Source organism: Apis florea, unplaced genomic scaffold (genome assembly GCF_048593485.1).
Source record: "Apis florea isolate Af1SG1 unplaced genomic scaffold, ASM4859348v1 contig_3803_pilon, whole genome shotgun sequence".
NCBI classification, from domain to species: Eukaryota; Metazoa; Arthropoda; class Insecta; order Hymenoptera; family Apidae; genus Apis; species Apis florea.
In genome coordinates this window covers 1940781-1963790 of record NW_028256864.1, presented here as the reverse complement: position 1 = coordinate 1963790, position 23010 = coordinate 1940781, and the positions used below count along the sequence as shown (strand labels likewise).

Genomic DNA, 23010 nt, shown 5'->3' with positions numbered 1-23010 from the left:
ATACGTTGCAAGCTTACCTACCAGCCTTTGAATCCTCTTCATAAAATCCGGCTGCGTGTTTACGATCGATGGCGCACGTGGGCGGCGTGCAACAGAATGAAAGTACCGGTTGCAGTTTGCAACCAGCAAGCCGTGATGCGATTCGATAAACCGAACTTCGGCGAAGTTGTGAAAGCCATTGGCATTGAAACGAAACGGTCTTTCCTTTCGCGAAAATTCGAAATTTTTCAATTAAGCGAAAACTTTGGAAATTCGACGATAGGGGATGGAAGGTTGGAAGTTATCCAAAATTTCATCGATGGAAAATGAAAAATGTTTCGGATGCACGATCTGGAAATTATTTATGCGAGCAAAGGGAAGAAAATTCGAATTGATTTAAGAGATATATATATATATAGAGAGAGAGAGAGAGAATTGCAAAATTTTTATTAGAATATATCGATGAAGGGGTGAAATCATCCCTTGGAATATCAATTCTATTTCTTAAATATAATTTCGTACGAGATAGAGGAAAATATTGTATAAAACACAAAAAAAAAATGATAAAAATTTGATTCCATTGTATTCAAGGAGATTCTCTATCGAAAAATAAATAAATTGCTTTATGAATAATCCATTCGCGTCTATATTCACAAATTTTTCATTAAAATCGGATTCAAAATAAATGAATTTCCTTGTAAGATAACGTATAAAGAGTTTTGTAACTAATTGTTTTAATATCAGATTGAAATATGATGAGCGTACGATAGAACGAGGCTTTAAAAATTATCCAATGGAAACAACGAAAATTAGAAGAATTAAATTGAATTGAAGGAAGCCAAAATACTGCAATGCAATAATCACCTTATTAACTCTTTGCGGTACAAATTCTTAGAGTAAAAAGAATCCCAAGTTACGCGAATTTTATTTTATTTTAATTAAAATACATTTAAACTCAAACGATACAAAAAAATGATACAAATAAAATAAGCAAAATTAAAAAATAAATCAAATAAATATTCCATTATACAATCGTATTGAAAAGATAGAACGTATCCTCAATTTCTTATCTCCATCGATTTTCTTAAAAAATCTCATGATAAAATTTTTCGTACAATTTTTCCTTCCCTCTTCACCAATAAATATTCAAAAGTAGCCCTCGATAAGCCCTCCTGAAAATCAAATGATCAAAATAAGCCGAACGAAAGGAACCAAAAAAAAAAAAAAAAAAAGAAACCTGCACGAGGGGGGTTATTCCACGATTACGTCCACCCTGTCCTCGATGTTTTCCATTTTCTAGCCACGCGTGTGTGTGCGCGCGGTCGATCACGCATGTGGGCGTACGATTGGATAGTGGTACCGGACGCGGGTTATACGAATACCGCGCGAGCGAGCAAACGAACGGCTTGCAACGGTAAAACGTAACCGTTGTGCCCCCGACTGCGAGAGAGGCCGGTGTCGTCGTGAGAGAGCGGGTCGGGGAGGGATCTCGATGATGTAAGAGGAGGGGGAGGGAGGAGAGCGTCGATGATGGTGTGTGGAGGGGAAATCGACGATGTAACACTGCCACATAGCGGTACAGCATCCCCACCGTTCGTAAAATCATCCTTCTCCGAGGTTCACGGACACTCGTAATTCGTCGCTATCCCCATCGTGGTTGGTATCCCCGCTCGATCGTTTTCTTTTCCTTTCTTCCCACCTCTTTCTTTCTCGTTCCTTTTGAATTTCTATGAAACACCGGGGACCGGTATTATCGAGCAATAGCCCCTAGAACCGGTACTCGGTGCCGGTAATCTTATCTATTAAAGCAGTCAATACGTGGAGGGATACGTTTTGTTCTATTAGCGAGGGACGTAGTCGTCGTCCTGCCTCTTCGATCGCGATGAATCACGCATTTTTCCCTGGAGACACTTGGACTCCAGCGTAGGAAGATCCTGTCCTGTGGAACGATTGTCGTATGGATGGATCGGTTCCGCTTCCCTGTTCCCTGAGAAACTTTTGACTTTCCTTAATCGTCTAGCGACAATTTATAACGATATTGGCAAACCGCGAAATCTAGGTTATGAATTTTCCCTTTTAAAGCGCCTTTTGAAGAAATTCGAATTCGCTTCGGACAGATCGAAGATTTTATTCTTTCGATCCCCTCGCGAGCAAAAATAACGGATAAAATTGTTTAGGAGAGAGATGATTTGGAATAATGTGTATACGTAGGTATTATCGTTTTTTTTTTTTTTAGTGTCAAAGGTGAATGAAAATTGGAGAAATTGGTGGGAGAAGTTTCGAAACGAGATGGATACACCGGGGCATGTAAAGCGAACTATTTGCAACGATAGAGGAGAAATCGCGTCTGGGTGATGTTGCAACGTGTAATTTCGGGGATGGACCGATATTATTGATGAGTTCGATTCTTCGAATCGATCAGGAATAATATCCGAACGGTGCGGGATACGAGACGGGGGGTGAGAGGGAAATTACGACGCCCACGGCAATCAACGGTACATTGCACTCCGCTGGTAATGCCCTCCGCTGCGTAAGTACGTATAACAATATACGTTAAATAACAGGTTTACGTATAAACAAGCAGAGTTCGGCAATCAAAGCGTGTACGCGGCAGCGCGTCGAAAATTCACTCGTGTAACCGATCGAACGGCCTAAGAAATATTTGATTGCCTGTCCAGTTATTCGCGTTATTTTCATGCCGCGAACTCGCTGAACACGTTGGCAAATTTACATTTTACGTAAACGTTGAATGAAACACGATTAAATCGTGTTGGTGATAGAAAATAAATGCATCGAGATGTATGTACGTATATTTATGTACATCTTGTTGAGAGATGAAATTTTTATTAAAGTCGAATGTAAAAAAATAATGAATCACAGATATCGATATTAATTATCGAGATTGATTCGTATCTTTGAAATTTATTATTATTAATTTATTTTAATTTTCAATATACGTCAAAGTTGATATAAAAAAAAAAGGGGGAAGAAAAAATTATGATCGTTTAATACCCATCTGAGTAAATATTGATTGACGTTCAATTAAAAAGATTTATTAAATATAATATAATTAAATAAACTAAATGCATTTCGAATCGATTCGTACTTTTGAAATTTTAAATGTTCGGTAAATATATTAACGATACGATATTTAAAGTATATGCATGAATCTTAATTGACGTTTAAAATTAAATAATTTATCGAACGAAATGAATTGTATATACGAATGTACTTTTAAATTTTTTAATACTCGATATATTAAAAATCGATGTATATTCACAGGAAAAATAACCTGCATTTCGATTGACGTTTAATCAAATAAATAATCATTGAACAAATATCAGCTGTTTGTTTAAGACTCGGATTAATTAGAGGTCCTATAAATGATTTACGGGAAATTTTTAACGAACGAGTTTCAATGAATCGGTGCAAATTAGTGTAACCAAGATGTATAACATCGTGATCCTATGTACAATTAATTGGTATTTTCAGCCTTGTAATTATCGTGTTGAGTTTCGATGCTCTGCTGGTTGCGTGTATACGATTATTATCCGTGATTATGGAAAATCGCTGAGATATTAGAGTTACAACGTTTTGAACGTCTACTCGGGGAATCGGCAAAATTAGGATAAAAATATTGATACGTAGATATGTTTATATCGAATAAATAAATAATTAAATATTAGATAACACGGAATATTGTTTGATACAAGCGTTATTTGCATTTATTTATTCGAAAGAATACTTTTTAGATAATTAGCAAATAATTTTTTTGTTTCGAACTCATTGTGTGACAAAAAATTTTAATTTCGTTCGTTTGAAATATTGAAATGCGAAAAGTTCATTGACAATTAGAGGGATGTGTTGTAAATATTTGAAAGATTTTGAAGAGCTTGGTGCCGTCAGTGGGCGGTGAATGGAATTTAAACACGAGTAAGCAAAGCGCGGTAATGCAGTGCGAGGAAGGTTTTTCAAGTAGATGTAGGATCTACTTGATCAGCCGCTGATAACGCAGAAACGCGAGCGTTCCATTTCGTTTGAAATTAAAATTATTCCTTACCAATTGAACTGAATATTAAAAACTGAATATAAATTTTAAACAAATATCTGTCACAAAAGTATAAAATACATAAAATAAAACAAAACATGATAGGTAAAATCTTGTTCGAGAATAATGAAAATTTTATTTCTTTTATATATTCCATGTACATTAATTTTTATGTATCATTTATGAAAATTTGGAAGAAATCGCTCAACTCATCCAACTAACTAAAGTAACAATTTTTCTATTGAATTTTCGGAATCAAAAAGAACGATAAATTCACGATTTTAATCACCACATTACGAAGTAAAATAATTCCAAAAGAAAATCTTTGAAAATTAGAATTAACAAAAAAAGAAAGAAAAGATACATGGTTAAAAAAAATTAATTAAAAATAAAAAATTAAGTATATCTAATATTTTTATATACATATCCATTTGTACAAACTGATATATGATTCTGTATAACTTTATCTCCAGATAAAACTTTTTACAATACAAGACAATACACATGTCCGTTATATGTATTTAAAAATTAATCAGATCTTATACCATACCAGATAATTATCTTCTATCTACATTTCTCGAAAAAGAAACAAGAGAATTCGAGAAAATAAATTGGGATTTTGAAAAAATCGTCGCGATTTCTTAAAATCGTAAAGTCATTGAAATTGTCCCTTGTTTTGTCTTCGGCTACGCTTGCGCTAAAGCAGCTAGTTACTTAGCGCGTCTCTATATAAAAGCGGCCACTTGTTGAACGACTTGCATTCCACCGATTCTCCTCAACCGTGGATATATCTATTTTTCGGCCCCATATACCATTTTTCGTGTCGTCTAAAAAGTGTTCTCTCTGAAGACATTTATCTGGAAAATTCGCCTTTTCATTCCTCTTTCGATCGCGCCGATTCTTGCTGCTCCCGTTCATCCTTTGCGACTCTGAAGATTCCCAACAGGTAAGAATCTCGTGCAAATTATTTTGCAACGATAAAATTTCTATTTTCTTGGCAAGTTTTTTCAATTTAAAAATAATTTTTAGAAACAATTAATCAAAGATTATAAAAGATTATCTTCGAAGCAAAGATTACCTTTCTTTTCTTTAAAATTTTAAAAGGAAATTTTGCAAATAATTATATATAAAAATTGTATAATAAGTATAATAATTATATAAAGTTGTTTCTGCATATTACAGAAACAATAAAAGAAATTAGTTTGAAACAAGTCAAACGATTCAAAAAAATTTTTTCCCTTATTTTTCACTATTCGTGTCCTAATTGCATCGATTAAAAATTTCATGGATCAAATAAAATTTTTGTCAAAATCATAATCAACTGTTCATAAGGATACATCGGTTTATTGTATCGGCAATGATTTAGCTAAGAGGGCTAAGAGGGAATCTGGTGATACGATTTTTATCTGCCGATGGCTCGTGTCGTGCATAAGCAGTCCGCATCGCTGATAAATCCTTCGAATCGCGCACGAATACTGAAAGCTACGGGAAATTACAAAAGTCGGAAACGGAAACGGTAGAAGGACGAGCTTTTAATATCGTCGAGCGTCATTCTGGCTTAAGCTCGAGATCCTCGTGACTGTCGATGTTCGATTTTCCATTTTACACCTTTACCGGACTCGGCGATCTTTTATTTTCTCATCGGTGTGTAATCACCGAGCGATAACGTCTTGATCGCGTTCTACTAGTCATCTTTCCTCCGAAAGAATCTATTGTCGACGATACTTGAATGAATAACATATTCCATAGACGCGATATATTGACGTATGAGAAAGATGATTAAATAATATTTTTCAAAAAGTATTTATTAAAATACATCTTTTCCATTTAATTATTATCATGCATTATTTGATTGATAAACGTAATTTGAACTTCTTAGATCGGTCGGCCCGTGTCAGCCATCTTAAATTTTCGGTTATCTAAAATTTCGGTCTTACTTCTTGGAAGATAGAAATAGTAGTGGACTTCCTCGTGAGCGAGATGTTCTGTTTCTCGAAACAAGATTAAGTAGTGACTGTCCATTTGACTTAATGCTAAAACACTGACTTAGAATGTTACACGTGTTGTTATAGATTTTTCGCGCACATGATTTCTTTCTTTTTTTCACTTTTTCTATTCTCTTTCGATTCAATAGAATACAATGGTTTAATATTCATTATATTAATTAATTTTTTATGGATTATAAAAATAAGAAAGAGAAAAATAACAAATAATATTATAATGTATAATATTTTGCGATACAGGAGAAATATAATGATAACGGTTAATTAATCATCAAAAAATTCATGACAGAAAGAAAATGAATTTCTATATTTTTCAAATACCACGTGTAATTCTAGCATTTACGATTCTGAGAAATATTAAATTTATTCAATTTAATGTCCAACACTAAGCACTAATAAGTCATCTCACGCAATAGGATTGAAAAAAAAAAGAAAAGAATAATAAAAATTTCCGAGAATAGTAAGAAAGGTAATAGAAGAATATTATACGTAATGTATAAGATTATGGTGTGGCATAGTAATGGGTTAAAAAGAGTCAAAAGTCAGTTTTTTAAAAAAATTTAATATTTTAAAATTATGTTATATCATTATATATTAAATTTAATATTTTATATTTTTTTGTTTAATGTTTAAAAAAAATTCTTTTTGCTAGATGATATAATATTCAAAATTTCAAAATCCAAAATATTCACATCTATTCACACTATCAATAATTGTATGATCAAATATAAGTAAAATTTAGAAAAATTCAATTAATTATTGTAAATATATAGATTATTAAAATATAGAACTGAATTATAGTTTTACATTATATTAGTAGACTTATTTGAATTTTTTTTTTACATTTTTAAATATATATTTGTTAATATACAAATAATGCAAGATTTGTACAACAATTAACAAAAATTTTATTAAGGTTTTGAAAAAAATTGATTAAAAATAATTAAAAGTAGATATTAGATTTGTTCCATATGAAAATTTAGATTATTGCTAAAAAGATCGTATAAATTTTAAATAATTTCCTGCCATTCTTTGTTTCGATTTTAATAAATTAGAAAGAGTTTTAAAAATATAAAATCATATATTTTCATTGCTTGTGAACTTTATTTATTATTGTTAAAAAAAAACAGTACAAGTATCATTTTTTCACGATATTCTGCACAATTGAAATATTAAATCTATCAAAAACCTATGCTTTCAAATTTGATTTTTCGCCATTTTTTCTCATTTAAAGAAGAATTTGAAAGATGCTGAATCAGATGTTTGTGATTGCACGAATCTTATTTATTATTATTATTAATATCTCTTATAAATAACAATAAAATACCTATCATAAAAATTATGACGTTTTTTGAAAAAAAAAATACAAATACCATTTCCAGACAATAAATTCACAATATAATTCACTATTGAATTTATCTTAATCTCGAACCTTTAATGCCAAATTCTATTATATTATCGGCTACCTTCGAATTTTATGATTTTCATAAAATTGCCACACAAATTTTGACTTTTGGCAACTATTTCTCGGTTTCTAGCCCATTGCTGGATGATCGAATCCAGGAAAACGTACGATCTATGTAGTTCTAGGCCGCGTGGAGCCTTGTGACACTAGCCTAATAAGCTCTGGGCCCATGTGACAAGCGATCGATGATGAATCCGTACAAATTATCTCCAAGTACCTGTCGTAGCATTAAAGTTCGACGCTAGGTCAACACGCATAAGCGTATCTGCTCGGCACTCAAATCCGCTGCGTCGTTACGGCTAAGCTTCCGCGAAACAAGTCGCGAGTTACCCGTTTCCGACATTCGACACGATCATTAATTAATTAAACACATCGACACATGCGCCTGATACGGTGCCATCGAAATTTTGAAATTTGGCTGCTGTGAGGATCAACTGGTGAGCGAGAATCAATCGTTCAAAGTGTGTGCGAATTTCTCGCGTTGATTCGAAATTTATTTGGAAAGGGGAGAAGGATTTTAGTAATCTTCTCTTTTATCTAGTTTTTATCTAGTCATTGTTTGGTTTTTAAGTTGATGTTTAATTAACTTAAATGAATGATCGTGATTATTGGTTTAATATAAAGATAAAAGATCTTGCGATGAAAACTATGAAATTTTAAAATTATGAAAAATAATTTTTTTTTTTGCTCTTGAATTTATAGTTATAATTTTATGGTTCGAGCACAGATTTTGAGAATGAAATATTAAACATATTGCTTGGATCTCAATTGATCCAAGTCAGAATGAGTTAATTTCACGGAAACGTGTATTACAGTGTGACAATTGATTTCGTTGCAGATAATATGAATCTAGAAGAATATCGCAAACATGGTAAGTAATAAACTTTATTTTCATTATAACGCATGCCAAATAGCACGTAAATTTATCGAATCACACTCATCAAAGAATTCATTGATTCTAATTCTTGCTTATTCCATATTCCTGTGCATCTTTGCGTGTAACTATTTTTCGAACCCTTAGAAATATTTTGTACATTTTGTAATCTCATCGCGTGTGTAAATACACGTGCGTGAAACGAGCAACTTACAAAGCGATGGAATAGGTTCCTTTACGCATTAAAACGATACCAATAAAAAGGGATCACCATAGGGGAGAGTGAGTCTATGGGAAGTTTATGGATACGATAGTGTTTCCAATACGGGCCAGATGCAGTCTTTACAATCTAAATCTCTGAATCCTAGGCAAAGCATCCCTTTTTCCTTAAATCCAATTTCGTGAGAAAAATCGATCTCTATGTTCGTTTATTTCGTCTTTCAAAGGTCAATAAAATTGACGCTTACGGAAATCTTTATTGCGATTCGATTTTAAATTTGGAAGGAAATTTAATTTGAAACAAGAAAACAAGTGTATGGATTTTTTTTTTGGACGAATGGTTTAAGATTAAATAAATGTTACGAATTTGTTGTACACTGAAATGTGATTTAGAAATGGTTAAATAACACGAATCGAATCTTTTTGTGATGGCTACGTCAATTGGAAGCGAAACAAAGATGTTATTCGGAAGGAAGAATTCGTCTGCACAAATATTTTCCTCCAATATACTTAAGATAGACTCCTCTAAATAGAGAAAACCAAAGATAATCGGTTTTTCCATCGGGCTTAATAATTGATCTTTCTTGAAGATAGTCTTCGAACTCTTTAATCGCTTTGAAATGTTAATAAAACTTTGAGCTTGTAAAAAAATTTGACATACTTTGAAGAGGAAAAAACACTAGGTTTGAAGAATATTAAAAATATTTGGATTTTGTTTTAAAATATTTTATTTGTTATAATTTATTTTCTTTATTTTAAATGTTCTTATTATTCTTAACTTTTTATTCAATTATCTCAGTTTAAAGATTTTTTAGCTTTGATGGACTGATTTTATGTCGTTGAAAAAGCACATCAAAGATAAAAATTTTGTAATTTTTTTATGTATGGATAGTTAAACAGAAAATAAAACAAAAAATGTGTCAAATGACATAGTTTTATTCAATAAAATAGTACTTTTTAAGTACTTTTTTGAATTATTGCTAAGATAAAAAATTACATCACTCAATTACATTACATAAGTAATGCAGTTTCTCAAAGTATTAAAACGATGTAAAAAAACAAACTTCATCATAAATATCTTTTAAAATCATTAAAACTTTACTTCTTAATTTTTTTCAACATCTCGACGGTAAAAACTTTTAAATTTTCAAAAATAAATCACAACCATAGGATGATTTAAAACTTTAAGTAAAATTAAAAAGTATTGTCTTTTATATTAAATATTTAAGGTGAAATATTTTATTTTGTGATTTAAATTATTAAAATGAAAATATATTATTTTTAAAATTTCTCGCCTATATTTAAAATAATATTTTATTTAAACCGAATAAAATCTAAGATAATATATAATATTTCAAATATTTATCTCACCAAATATTACGCATCTCTGTAGAAATATTATCTTAACGTTTGATAATAAAAACATAAATTATAAAAATATTACTTTAACATTCAATAATAGGAGGCAAAAATGTGATAGAAGCCATACACGAACGGAACTTTGTTAAATCTAAAAATGAATCCCAATCGATTCCAATGTTAAAACAGTATTATATTTATTAAAATAAATTATTTAAAAAATAATTGTTATTCGAAATAATCATAATGTTACTTTACTTGAATGTGCAAAATAATTTTTCTTCAGATTATTTTTTCTTTATTTAAAACTTATTTGAAACGATTTCTTTTTTTATTCAAACATTCCTTCAAATAAAATCTCAAATATTTTCCAATTCTATCAGCATCATATCGATTGAAATACAAATTTTCAATTACAACTATAAAAAATTATTCCCAAAAATAAAAATAACGAAGCGAAATGATCATTTTATTTGAAGTAAAATATGAAACCCGTAATTCTGTCCCGCGATTTCGAATCGTCAGGAAAAGAAATGGTGGACTACATCGCCGATTATCTAGAGAACATTCGATCTCGCCGCGTTTATCCCGCGGTTTCGCCGGGTTATCTGAGAAACATTCTTCCATCGTCGGCACCTGTGAACGGCGAGTCATGGGAGGACATATTCGCGGACATCGAAAGGTGCATCATGCCAGGGGTCACGCATTGGCAGAGTCCGCACATGCACGCCTATTTTCCGGCCCTGAATTCACCTGCAAGCCTGCTGGCCGACATGCTGGCCGACGCGATCAATTGTCTTGGATTTACTTGGGTAAGAACAACAATACAAATATCACGCACACGTGGGGAGGGAAATGGTTCAGTTTTGTCGAGCTTTCTCTCGTGTCGATTTTAAATTGTGCCGTATATGTTATATATTTATTGATTGACATTAAATTAGAAATATACTTTTCAATGAGCCTGGATTAAATAACTAGCATAGCTGCGAGAAGATGAATGTTAAAATGGATCGTCACGATCTTTGACAGATGAAAATAATAGATCCACTCCGTTTTAAGGAGTGGAGAAACTTCCTTACTTATGACCTAACTTCGTGCTATTCAAATTTTGTCTAGTATTAAGTATTAATACACGAGCTTTCCATTGTTAACGTTCGGTGAAGGAAGTTTTAATTACATGTCTCTAAATTTGGATGATGTGTACGAATTTATTATTAATTTAAAAAAAAAAAAAGAAGGAAGCAATAAAGATGCTAATTACAAAGCTTCGATTAATTTAAGAGATTAAACAATTTTTTTAATAACAAAGAAACGAAATACGGGGGATTTAAACTATAGGACAATACGTTTCTATGAATTTTCCATTGCATGAAATCATGAATCTCTCGCATTCGTGTATTTTAAAAGGCTTCGAGCCCTGCGTGCACGGAGCTAGAGACAATCGTAATGAACTGGCTGGGTAAAATGATTGGGCTGCCAGAAGAATTCTTGCATCGTCCAGGAGGATCGGGAGGCGGTGGCGTGATACAAACAACCGCATCAGAAGCCACTCTCGTTTGCTTGCTCGCAGCAAGGACTCGGGCCATTAGAGATGTGCAACAAAACGAGCCAGATCGTTTACCAGCTGAGATTAATTCGCGTCTTGTCGCGTATTGCTCCGACCAGGTACATGTTCTCTCTTTAAATGACACGAGCTTATTTTCCTAAGAGTATTCCAAGAATACATTTCTGAATTATCGAAGTAACTCATCCTTTTCATCTCTTATTTATCTCTCTCGTTATTTAAGCATCGTTTTAATTTCTTAAAGAACAGATTTATGATTGTACATTTTTTTCTTTTCTTTTTTTTTTTAATTGAAACGATTTTTTATTCAACGAATATTATATGATAATTGATTGAATTTTATAGGCTCATTCCAGCGTGGAGAAAGCTGGATTAATAGGTCTGGTACGAATGAAATACATCGAATCTGATGACGAATTAAGTATGAGAGGGGAAACATTACTCGAAGCAATAACTCAAGACAGAGCTGATGGTTTACTTCCCTTTTTTGTGAGTACTCTGTTTGAGAAATTTTTTTTTTAAATAGAATCTATCCACTATAAATTAGTATAAGTAGTAACAACATATATTTGAAAATTTATCAGATCAATTACGAGATATGTACATACAATACATGTCATAAAAGAAATAATTCATTAAGGAGAAATATTTATATTTTACTTTCGTACGAATTAACATCATTAGACTGATATTGCAATACAAAATAATCAGCCCGTCAATTAACCTTGCTTGACTACAGTAGTTATAATAAAAAATAAAGTAGACATGACGTGGCAAGGCGGATTGTATTCTTCCTAGTTGGCCCCTAAGGACATCGACGACCAATCCTTTATTTTTCAGGACAATAAATTCAATATACAAAGAAAAGTAGGTTTTATTACGATGCTAAAGATGTTTCAATCCGGATATTTTTAGATAGAACGAAAAGTTGCAATAAACTCGATGGACAAATTCATTTCGAAATTTGTACTGTAAAAATTAAAAAAACTTTATTACTGAATTTTAAATTTCGTTTCGTTCGTTTACCAAGGTTTGCGCTACTTTGGGTACAACTGGTGCGTGTGCTTTCGATAATCTGAAAGAAGTCGGTCAAGTGTGTAAGTAAAATAAAAAATTGTACTTAGTTGGATATATTTTTAAATTTTTAAAAGTGAATCAATGAAATTTATAATCGTTTCGCTTAATTAAAACAGGTGAACAAAACGGACTCTGGTTACACGTGGACGCGGCTTACGCAGGCAGTGCATTTGTGTGCCCTGAATTCCGTGGTTGGCTTAAAGGAATAGAATACGCCGATTCAATTGCCTTCAATCCTAGCAAATGGCTGATGGTGCATTTCGACTGCACCGCTATGTGGTGAGTCGAAAATTTTAATTCATGATTTATATTTGTTATTAAGAAAAAAAAAAAAAAAGAAAGAAAGAATTATTATAAGAAGATAATAAAAGAATGGAAATTGATGAATTCGCAAATGATTATAGATTAAAAGATAAATTCGTAAGCACGAAAGATTATCGTTTTTCGTCGTCGTTAGCACGTTTTATAGATTGAACTGCGGATGCAGAATGGGTTTTTTCATTCTTCCTGCAATTTCCGTCGATTCGTTCGGCCGACCTACCATAATTTATAATCTTTGGAATTGATGTTTGAGTTAAAATTGATAGTGCAGAGGTCAATTAATGAAAAAAATTCATCGTTTTAATAATAAATATTCTTATGAAAAACTTTTATAATAATCTAATTAATATCTAAATAATTGCTTAACGGTGCAAAAAACATTCGAATGAATTGCCATATAATATAAAATACTAATAACTAAAATATAATTCTTGACCAAAAATTAAAACCACTCATAATTTTCAACATTTTTTAATAAAATTTAAAGACTTGAATAAAATTTAATTGCAATTATTTATGTATTTCACATATATTAATAATTTATATGTTATGATACATAATATTTTATTATTTTTCATTATACTCTCAATGAGCTCAATATGAATCCAATTAAAAATTAAAAATGCATCGTTAATCGCCACATTAACTGATTTAAAAAAAAAAATTCTGGATATTTTGAAAAAATTACTTATATATATTTTTTACTTAATTAATAAAAGTAGTGATTAATAAAAATTATTATTAAATTTTAAATTAAAAACGAAAAATATTGAAAATTGTAAGTAATCGTAAAACTGTAATATGCATTGTAATAAATTTTTCGATTGAAATAAATTATATTCCAAGAAAATATTTATTCCTTATAATCTTTATAAACGAAATAAAATATAAAATTAATGACTAATTTCTAACAATATCCTTACAGGGTGAAAAGTAGTCAAGCATTGCACAGAACGTTTAACGTGGATCCATTGTATTTGAAGCATGAAAACTCAGGTAACAGAATCGCATTTGATATTACGTATTAAATCAAATGGGATATTCTATTAAATAAGACATTTTATCTACTTACAGGTCTTGCTATTGATTACATGGTATACAATCATATAAGTTCGATAGATATTATCAACCTTACTTAATGAAATCATTTTATGATATATACGATGTACATATAAATTATTTCTTATTTATAATTTTAGCACTGGCAAATCCCATTATCAAAGAGATTCAGAGCATTGAAATTGTGGTTCGTCATTAGAAATTACGGAATCACTGGCCTTCAGAAGCATATTCGCGAGGTTTCTATTACATCATAACTTTCTGCGTGTTAAAAAATTGTGATTATATTCCGCCCCCTCCGCTCGATTTTCGTCCCTTTTTAATTCCATTTTTAAAAATATATCATGTTTTATTGCAAAAATTTGCACGTTTTAAGTAATACCTTCAAAATTTTTAATTCTGAAAATTTCGTTCAAATATTCGAATGATAAATTTCAGGGGGTAAGATTGGCACAAAAATTCGAGGCGCTAGTTTTGGCAGACGCGCGCTTCGAAATTCCAGCAACAAGGCATTTGGGGCTGGTTGTGTTTCGCCTTCGAGGAGAGAACAGTTTGACAGAACGTTTGTTAAAGAAGATGAATTCGAGGGGTCGGGTGCATTGTGTTCCAGCTGCTTTGCATGGAAAATATGTAATTCGATTTACCGTCACTTCGACTAAGTGAGTGTCTAAAAAGATGATCGAATGATAAAAAAGGGAAATTTTCTCTTTGAAAAGAGTTATTCCAAACGAAAATTTCTTGAACTTCGATTCTAGCACGACCAATGAGGATATCTTGAGAGATTGGGCCGAGATACGAAGTACAGCGAATGAAATTTTGGATGATGATACGATTTCACCTGTACGGGCAAAAGTTCCTCTTGCAGGTAACAGAGAAACAACAAATAGATTGATATATTAATTTCTTCGATTTTTAAAATGTAGAGGTAAATATTGTGCATGCATATTGTACGCCATTCTAATATAATTGTATCAAGTAGAAATTTTTTTTTTTTTATTAAAGATACAACGTTGTTCTAGAATTGAAACGTATTTTAGATTTTGAAGTATATATATATATATATTATAAACAAATTTATTTTTGTTTTTTGTAATTTGTATATTATTTTATTCAAAATACACGCTGAATAATTGATAAGAATAATAATAAGCAATTGTATTTCTAATCACTTTGTTTTGTTTTTTTTTCTCTCTCTCTCTCTCTCCCTTTTCTCATAAAAATGCATGTCTATGATTTTTGGAACACAGAAAGCTCAGGTAAGACGAGTTTCCAAATATTCACGTATTTAATTTTCATATTTTTTAATTTTATATCTTGCTTCTTTTTTTTTTTTTTTTCGATTATTGCATTACAGTACAAGGAGTAGAAATGTTAAATTGATACGATGTTATTGAGTTGAAAGTTTTAATTTTCAGACACACGAGAAAAGAATGAAAATTTTGGTACAAGTTTGTTATTGGCTAATTCCCCAATGTCACCGAAAATCGTAAATGGCAGCTTCGCTGCAATATACGATACCGCGGACGTGTTCGAGGAATGCACGAAGGCTTTTGGCCAATTACGACTCGAGGCTAGAGACAGCCCAGGTAAATAAAATCCAATCTCTCCTCCTAATTTGAACGATAGATAACTTCTAATTCTGATCTGAAGCCATGCGTCGTCGAATTCGAGGAATACTTATGTCAGGAAAACAATTCTCCCTGGATTCCCGTATGGATCTCGTACAGGTAATAATAGAATAGGATGAAATAATTTTAATACTTTAAGCTAATAAAAATCAATATATTTTTAAAAGAAAAATTGTCTGTATCAACATAAACACAAATTACTTTAGGGCTACGCTTGTTGCCGTCCAGCTATAGAAATGGCCACTGAATTGCCATTACAGGAGGACGAAGACGTTGGAATCGCCGAAACAAGATCCGATGCTAATCAATCTAGCAATGGCAAGTACAACATTGAATTAAAATGTAGAAAAAAAACAGTTGTCTCTAACAATCTCTCTTCCATTATGTACGTAGATGATCTCGATAAATGTTCAATCGGCCAACAAGAGTCGCAGAATGTTGCCGAGAAAACGGAAAAATCGTTAAAAAGGCAAACATCCAAGTCTCTCTCGAACTACGCCGTAAATGGTTCCGTGAAAATCGGTTCTCAAGACTGCTCGAATACTCTAACGTCCATGTTATCGACAGAAGGTAATCTTCCAAGGAGCGAAACAATAGCCGCGATCGGTCATCGCGGTTCGTACACCGACGATTTACCGATGATACAAAGCGAGAATCTTTGTAAAGGGGATAACGTAGAGAACGTGACTGTCTGCAGGAAATGCGGCCATTGTATGAAAAATAAAGAATAAAGAAATTAGCCGAATAAAACGTAACTGTTGTTATCGCGACTGTGTATACATTCCTTCGATGGAATTCTATGTTCTTCAGATTTAAACACTACCAATTGTTGAAGAGAAAGTAATCAACCGCGATAATAAATCTAAATTTATCGTCTGAATCCTTTCTGAATGTTTTTCTTCCTTTCGTTCCTCCTCCTCTGTCTCTTTTCATCAATATGACACGGATAATTATACGCAAGATTTTATACGGAAAAATAAGTCGAAAAGAAGAATGACATTTTTTTTTTTTTTTTTTCGTTTTCAAATAAATCAGGACGTTCGAGGACGTTCAAGGACATGTCACGAGGCTTATATAAAAGGAAAAATTTGTTAGAGATTTTTTTCAATGGAAAGAACAAGTTCAATGATATAATATAAATTTTATTGCGAATTCTGATATGATATGACAACAAATCTGACCAATAGTAGGCCACGTAGGTTACTTTCACTTTCCAAATCTTTGGAAAAACGTATCACGAGCGCAACTCGATCTATCTCTAATTCTTTTTTTTTTTTTGTTTTTCTTTTTTTAACAATTCCTTCCCTTCGCAAAAATTCTTTCGTCGTTTAATAATAATTAATTCGCGTGAGGAAAATATATCACTTTGATATTATAATACATCAATAATTTTCTTCTTATCTATAAAACGATATAAAGAGAAAAGGAAAGCTTATATATATATATGTACACATAGATATATATTTTCCTTCATTGAGATACGTCAACAAAGTATCGCTTGTTTTCACCTGATACTCGCATTTATATATCTCACATTTAACAATTAAATCGCGATTCATATATATATATATATATATATATATACCATTTTTAATCGTATCAACAATCGTTAAATTACAATATGCCCTTACAACTTTCTATCACCTCTAATTTCTGAACACGTTTCTTCTATGGCGTTTGTAACGATCCATATATTGTCCATTAATCTTTAACTACAACTGGAACAATCTATCATATCGCACCATTCTCGATTAACTCGTTCAGCGTTTCAAAAGCTCGCATGGATAAGTAACATTATTTTGTTCTAAAATATTCAATAAAATATCTATGTCATTACGCGTCTCTATATAATTTCTTTCACATTTTGAATCACGCGAAAATTTATAATATATATATCCCATATTTGCCGGAATATATTACCTATTTAAAAAAGGAATCGATGAGTCCAATTTTTTTCTTCTTCTTCTTCTTTTTTTTTTTCTTCCCTTTTTCTATTACCCTCTTGATTTCGATTTTACCTACCACACGGGTCTCTTAACACTACGTGCTCAAAATACTGACTCAAAACGCGACTCGCATGTTTTATAGCTAAACGATGCTTAACGCTATCCCATGATCCGCTATCGTAATAATCTGGTAAAAAAATTAACAAACGCTAGGGCAAGTAATACGTTCGCTCGTCTCACTTGGTTAGTTTAAAGCGAGAGAACACGATGAGCTTGTTTGCTAAGCTCGATATATATTGGTTAAAATTTTGTTTACTAATACAATGACACTGTTCAAAGGGCATTTCGCTATATCAAAGTCAAACTCTCGATTAATCTTTCAATTATTCATTATTCATCGAGAAATTATATTATATTATTACTCCGTAGAGGCAACGATATGTGCATCGAGGAAAATTATTTTTCACTCTATCACCTGCTGATTTCTCATTCCTATCTTCTCGTTAAGAAGGTGCTGCCGTGACAACACAATAATTCTATAAACCTATATTTTATTCTGTAAAAAAGAAAAATGTTTTAATCTTTTGTGAACACATCGTGAACAATGTGAACAAAACAAGCTTATCGCCCTAACTTAAGCTTATCCACGCTTATTCAAAACAATATTTAATTAATTAATCAATCTTCGTCACGATTAAAATACAATTAAAGGGTATACAAGCAACAAAAATAATCGATATTCCATTTCCTTATGAACTGGATATTCATCTCTTCACTCTTTATAAACATTATTATTATCATTCGAAACAACAATAATATAAGAAATTCATATGCGTTATAGGCAACAATCGACGAGCTTGAAACAAAATCGTGTCCGTATGGAGCTAACTAGGGGACAACGAAATCACGTGCCAAAAAAAGTATAATCGAAAAACGCTACTTTACCATCGAAACATCATTTCATGCCATCGTATATAATAATAATAAATAATAATAATAATAATAATAATAATAATAACAACAATAATAATAATAATAATAATAATAATAATAATAATAATAATAATAATAATAATAATAATAGATAATAATAATAATAATAATAATAATAATAATAATAATAGATAATAATAATAGATAATATCAAATCTTTTTTTAATAAAATCAACTGAACTGACACATGAACGAAGAGCCAACAAGTGGTAAAAAAAAAAAATAAATAAATAAACATTTCGGGGCAACGATCATACAAAATCGATACACATCGATACACGTGGAGACATAAGGGAGGATTGTTGACACTTGCATCGTAAAATATATATTGATCATACGTCATTCAATCCATGGCGAATGTTCATCATCAAACATCGAGATAAAAAGTGTTTCAGAGCGTATGTGATACATAAGATTGGCATCTTGTCGGCGCAATCGTAACACATCGATCTTTGAACAGAGACAAATTTTGTGTGTGTACATCGAATAAAATGAATATCACCTCGATTCTTATGCAAGCACTTGGACTATTAGCTTTTCGTGTAAACAGGCGGGTAAAGTAAAGTAAAGTATCGATCCCATTGTGTCATTTTTTTGTTCTCATGAAGCTGAAACTGAAACAGTCTCGATCGAGGTGAACGTGATCTCTGATGCTTCTGACGTTCTGAAACATTGTTAAAATTTTCATCGTTAAAAGTACACAATTGTACGAGAGTGAGAGAGAGAGAGAGAGCGAGAGAAAAAAAAGAAATTCGATCATCCAAAATAGAAGTTCGGTTAGTTAAAATCCGGTTCAAGTTCGATCGAGCTGTTTAAGATTCGCCTCAGCGCATCCGCCATTACTTCGCATGGTAGTATATAGTTGTATCGGTAGCGTTACGTGGATACTTTCCAGCTGCGAGGCCAAACTTAAAAATGGAGATTCACTCGTGTTACATGCTGACGTCAGTGTTGTCATTGCTGCTCCCCTCTCTTGCCTGTCGCATTCTTTCTCTAGCCATGCTTTTGCATTTTTTTCTTTTTTTTTTAATCTTGACAATAACACGAATGACGAAAATCAAGTTGGGAAAATCGGATTGGGGAAGGAAGAAAGAAAAAGAAAGGAAGGAAGGAAGAAATTCTCTTTACACACAGAAAAAAAATAATCTCTTCGATTGAACGACCAATACCTCCCTTACCAGAACGACACGACATTTCTCAACAATCATCCTCCATATCTTCCATATCGCTCCAATCCATAGAGGAGTGGATCCATAGAGCTAGTGGATCGGTCGCGCAATGACAAACTGGAAATAAAAAGGATAGCAGACAGATAGAAGAGAAACGCATAAGTGAAATTAAAATGTTGTAGAGAATAGAGAAGGTAGAGCCTCGCAGCCGCGCGTGCGATAATGAACAAATGACGCGACACGAGCCGCATGGCTTGCCAGAGAAACACCGGTTGGCTCGCTTTCACTCAAGCAAGCACCGAAGCTTGTTTGGCAAGAGGCTTCACACAGGAAGCCTCTCTGTGAGGACATGCGCGTTCAACTTGGCCGTGCCAGCCATATCACTGAGACAAGATATGCCACCTTTTTAGTCGCCTCTCGGGCAGCGTGTCGCCTCAAAGCTGATCTCAAAAATCGTACGAGTCGTTGGTCGTGTTTCGCCGATCGAGCTCCTCGCTGCGTGCTGCATAATAATAACAACGGAGTTACGACACGAGTCGCGGTAACCCCGACTTCCGGCAAGCCTGAAAGCGCCCCTGATTGTTAAAATGATGGCGTGGCACGATCGAAGCTGAAGGCCCACGTTGTGCTTTTTTTCTGTTAGTTCGATCTGCCTCGCGTTTCATTCGTCGGGGTGGAAGGTTTTTGTGTTACAGAGGGTTGTTCTTGTTTTTGAGAGCCGGGCCTCGTTCGGGAAACGGACAAATCAAATCTCATTTATTAATAACAATGGTTTCGTTTCTATCAATTTTCCGAAAAAAATGACAATTTGGAGAGATAGTTTGAATGGAATGTCTGTTTCCTGTTCGAAGCGGCGACTACACGGGATACCCAGATTTTTTCGCAGAATCACTAAGTAACAGATTCATGCAAGTGTCATGCAAGGTGTTTACTGCATTGCGACACGAAAGTCGCGGGACAGAGGAAAATAAGGGGCGCGTGACGATAAGGTCTAGGCGATTCCGATTGAGCAAAGCTTTCTCGTCCAGGGGAAGGGGTTGTCATTTAGAGTTTCCTCTGCCGTGACTTTCAAACCACACTGTTACTGAAAAGTGCTACGGTCCATGCTCGAGTTCTCTTCATTCTACGTGTGGAAACACACTTCTGTTAGATATGTAGTTGCAAAACTCACTAATACTACCGTGTGGTACCATGCGCGTGTGTGCTGTTCCACGATCTATTCATCGTTATTTTCAAAACGGTTGAGTAATCGTTGAACGATCTTCATCTTTCGTTCTCTTTTTTCTTTCTTTAACTGTTATGAAATTAAAATGTATCAATTATTTGTTGAAACTTCAAGATATCGAGACAAGTAATAAAATGCGTGTAAATATAACGATTGCAATACTTATTAAAGATCATTGAGATGAAATGAAAAATATTCGAATAGTTAAAGTTTCCAATAACTGGCCAATAATCGAAACTTGATGTATCGATCGAGACAAACCACACGCGCTCGATTCCAACAACTGGAAAAAACGTAGAACAACTCGAAAAATCTGCTGATGCATCGATCCTCGCCGATTCCAGTCCAGTTGCTTTTCTCACGATGTTGTTCTCAGATGGGCATGCGGCCAGATCGTGGTGATCTACTTATAAGCTCCATTCTCGTTTCGCTATTTTTTATGCACGGCGCGCAAAACATCAATGTCTCGTAAAAAAATGGCAAATGGATAAACATATAAAGGGGCAATCAGTGACGAAGAATCCCTTAATGCAAGAGTCATTGTGACACATGGTGGATAAGAAACAGAGAATGTTGTCGAAAATGTTGACCATATTTGCACTATCGTGACAGAGATTGATCAAAAATCCGTATTTTTTTTGAATGAATTTGTTAAAACTGTTTAAAAGAGAAACTAGCATCATCTAATCATCTTGTAAAATGATCTCCAATTTATGTTCGTATCAAAATTTGAATTTGAACATTTTGGAATTCTTTTTTTTTTTTTAAATTTTTAAAACAGAACTTTTGATTAATAACGCTATCTTTCCATTTCATCTTTCCATGTCAAACCTCTTCTCTAAAGTTCTCTTCTCTAAAGTATTCGCAAATATGGACGTTCATCGCGTCTGTTTCTTTTCTTCCGCGTCACAATTCGTTTCATTCTTCGTCACTTGAACAATTTTGCCTGGAGAAAGTCCATCATTCCCAGTGCAAGGTGTGGGGAAGCGGTAAAACGTGTGAGATAAATATAGCTATTTAATATACACATTAAACTCCTATGATCTTGCAATGATCGAACAACGCTGCAAACACTGTACCTACTGTATCTTTTTTTCTTTTTTTTTTTTTCACATTCGCTCAGTCGAAAGTGACATGAGTCTATGGACACATGGAAACACATAGATTGATCAAGACAGTAAGAAGTTTGAATGAAAAACATTCCAAAAATATCACGAAATTACGACGAACTATAACTATTTTTATCGCACGTTATCAGGAGCAGCTCGATTCGATCGTCAAGATGTTTGTGTGTTCTAACAACAGGGAACGAAATGTTCGAAACTTTTAGAGAATAAATGAGCAAGGATTGAAGAAGGGAAAAGAAGTTTTTTTTTAATTCTAATCTAATCTAAGATGCATCAGATTCACTTGAGGGCTAAACGGGTCAACGAATAGCGTCGGTAATAATAATTATTCTTAAATGGACATGCAGCAAACCTGTCGTCAATTAAAAATAATTCGTGATCGACAAATCATCGCGGAGAATAATGCATCACGAAATCGCGTGAGAACTTTTTTTCTACGCGGCTCTATAATACACGATTTTCCTCTTGGCAGTTAAAATTTCACTCTACTCTCTGTTTCGTGAATGAATTTAAAAAAATCATTCGTGATAATTTACATCGAATTATATAATTTCAAATACTTTTGACGATTCTAAAAAAATCAAAACCGAATACTTTTTCCAATTTCGTTAAAAAGGAGCCGTGAATCGAAAAGAAAAAAAAAAGGGAGACGTAAAATCGTGGTGACAATGACGAGAGAAAAAGAGAGAGAGACGAATGATTTATCTACACGAAACACGGTCAAGATTTTTCGCTACTGTTTATACCGAAGAAGGGATCGGGACGAGCGATGCAAAACAATCTTCGAAAAGGAAAAAAAAAAAAGAAGAGGATCCTTAAGTCGATCAACGAATCATTAAAATTTTACAATTGAAATTGCTAGATCTTGCATTGCTAGATGCACAATCGACAGATCCTCCTCCTTTTTCTACGACAAAGACACGTATCGACGATCGTTCGTTTGCAACAGGAGGG

General features: G+C 32.9%; 1 protein-coding gene across 2 annotated transcripts; it reads left to right on the top strand.

The window, feature by feature from the left end:
* The first annotated feature begins 4956 nt into the window (after positions 1 to 4956).
* Positions 4957 to 16476, top strand: Hdc (histidine decarboxylase). 2 transcript variants are annotated; one of them, XM_086916685.1, is made up of 16 exons: positions 4957 to 4973; positions 8334 to 8366; positions 10473 to 10759; positions 11355 to 11612; positions 11857 to 12000; positions 12542 to 12608; positions 12705 to 12867; positions 13835 to 13905; positions 13984 to 14003; positions 14109 to 14207; positions 14407 to 14627; positions 14724 to 14833; positions 15384 to 15554; positions 15619 to 15695; positions 15803 to 15914; positions 15990 to 16476. In XM_086916685.1, exons 2-16 carry the CDS (start codon positions 8339 to 8341, stop codon positions 16325 to 16327), a joined length of 2166 nt encoding a protein of 721 aa, XP_086772811.1. In that variant the 5' UTR covers positions 4957 to 4973; positions 8334 to 8338; the 3' UTR covers positions 16328 to 16476. The 2 variants fall into 2 exon arrangements, with proteins under 2 accessions (XP_086772811.1, XP_086772810.1); XM_086916684.1 differs by lacking the exon at positions 4957 to 4973 and adding an exon at positions 7723 to 7932.
* The last annotated feature ends 6534 nt before the right edge of the window (positions 16477 to 23010 follow it).

Bases quoted from the DNA above. Each gene is read 5' to 3' on its own strand.
- Hdc (XM_086916685.1), top strand. From the start codon at position 8,339: ATGAATCTAGAAGAATATCGCAAACATG. The intron at 14,834-15,383 runs GTAACAGAGAAA...TTTAATTTTCAG, and splicing joins GGCAAAAGTTCCTCTTGCAG to ACACACGAGAAAAGAATGAA. The intron at 15,555-15,618 runs GTAAATAAAATC...TCTGATCTGAAG, and splicing joins CGAGGCTAGAGACAGCCCAG to CCATGCGTCGTCGAATTCGA.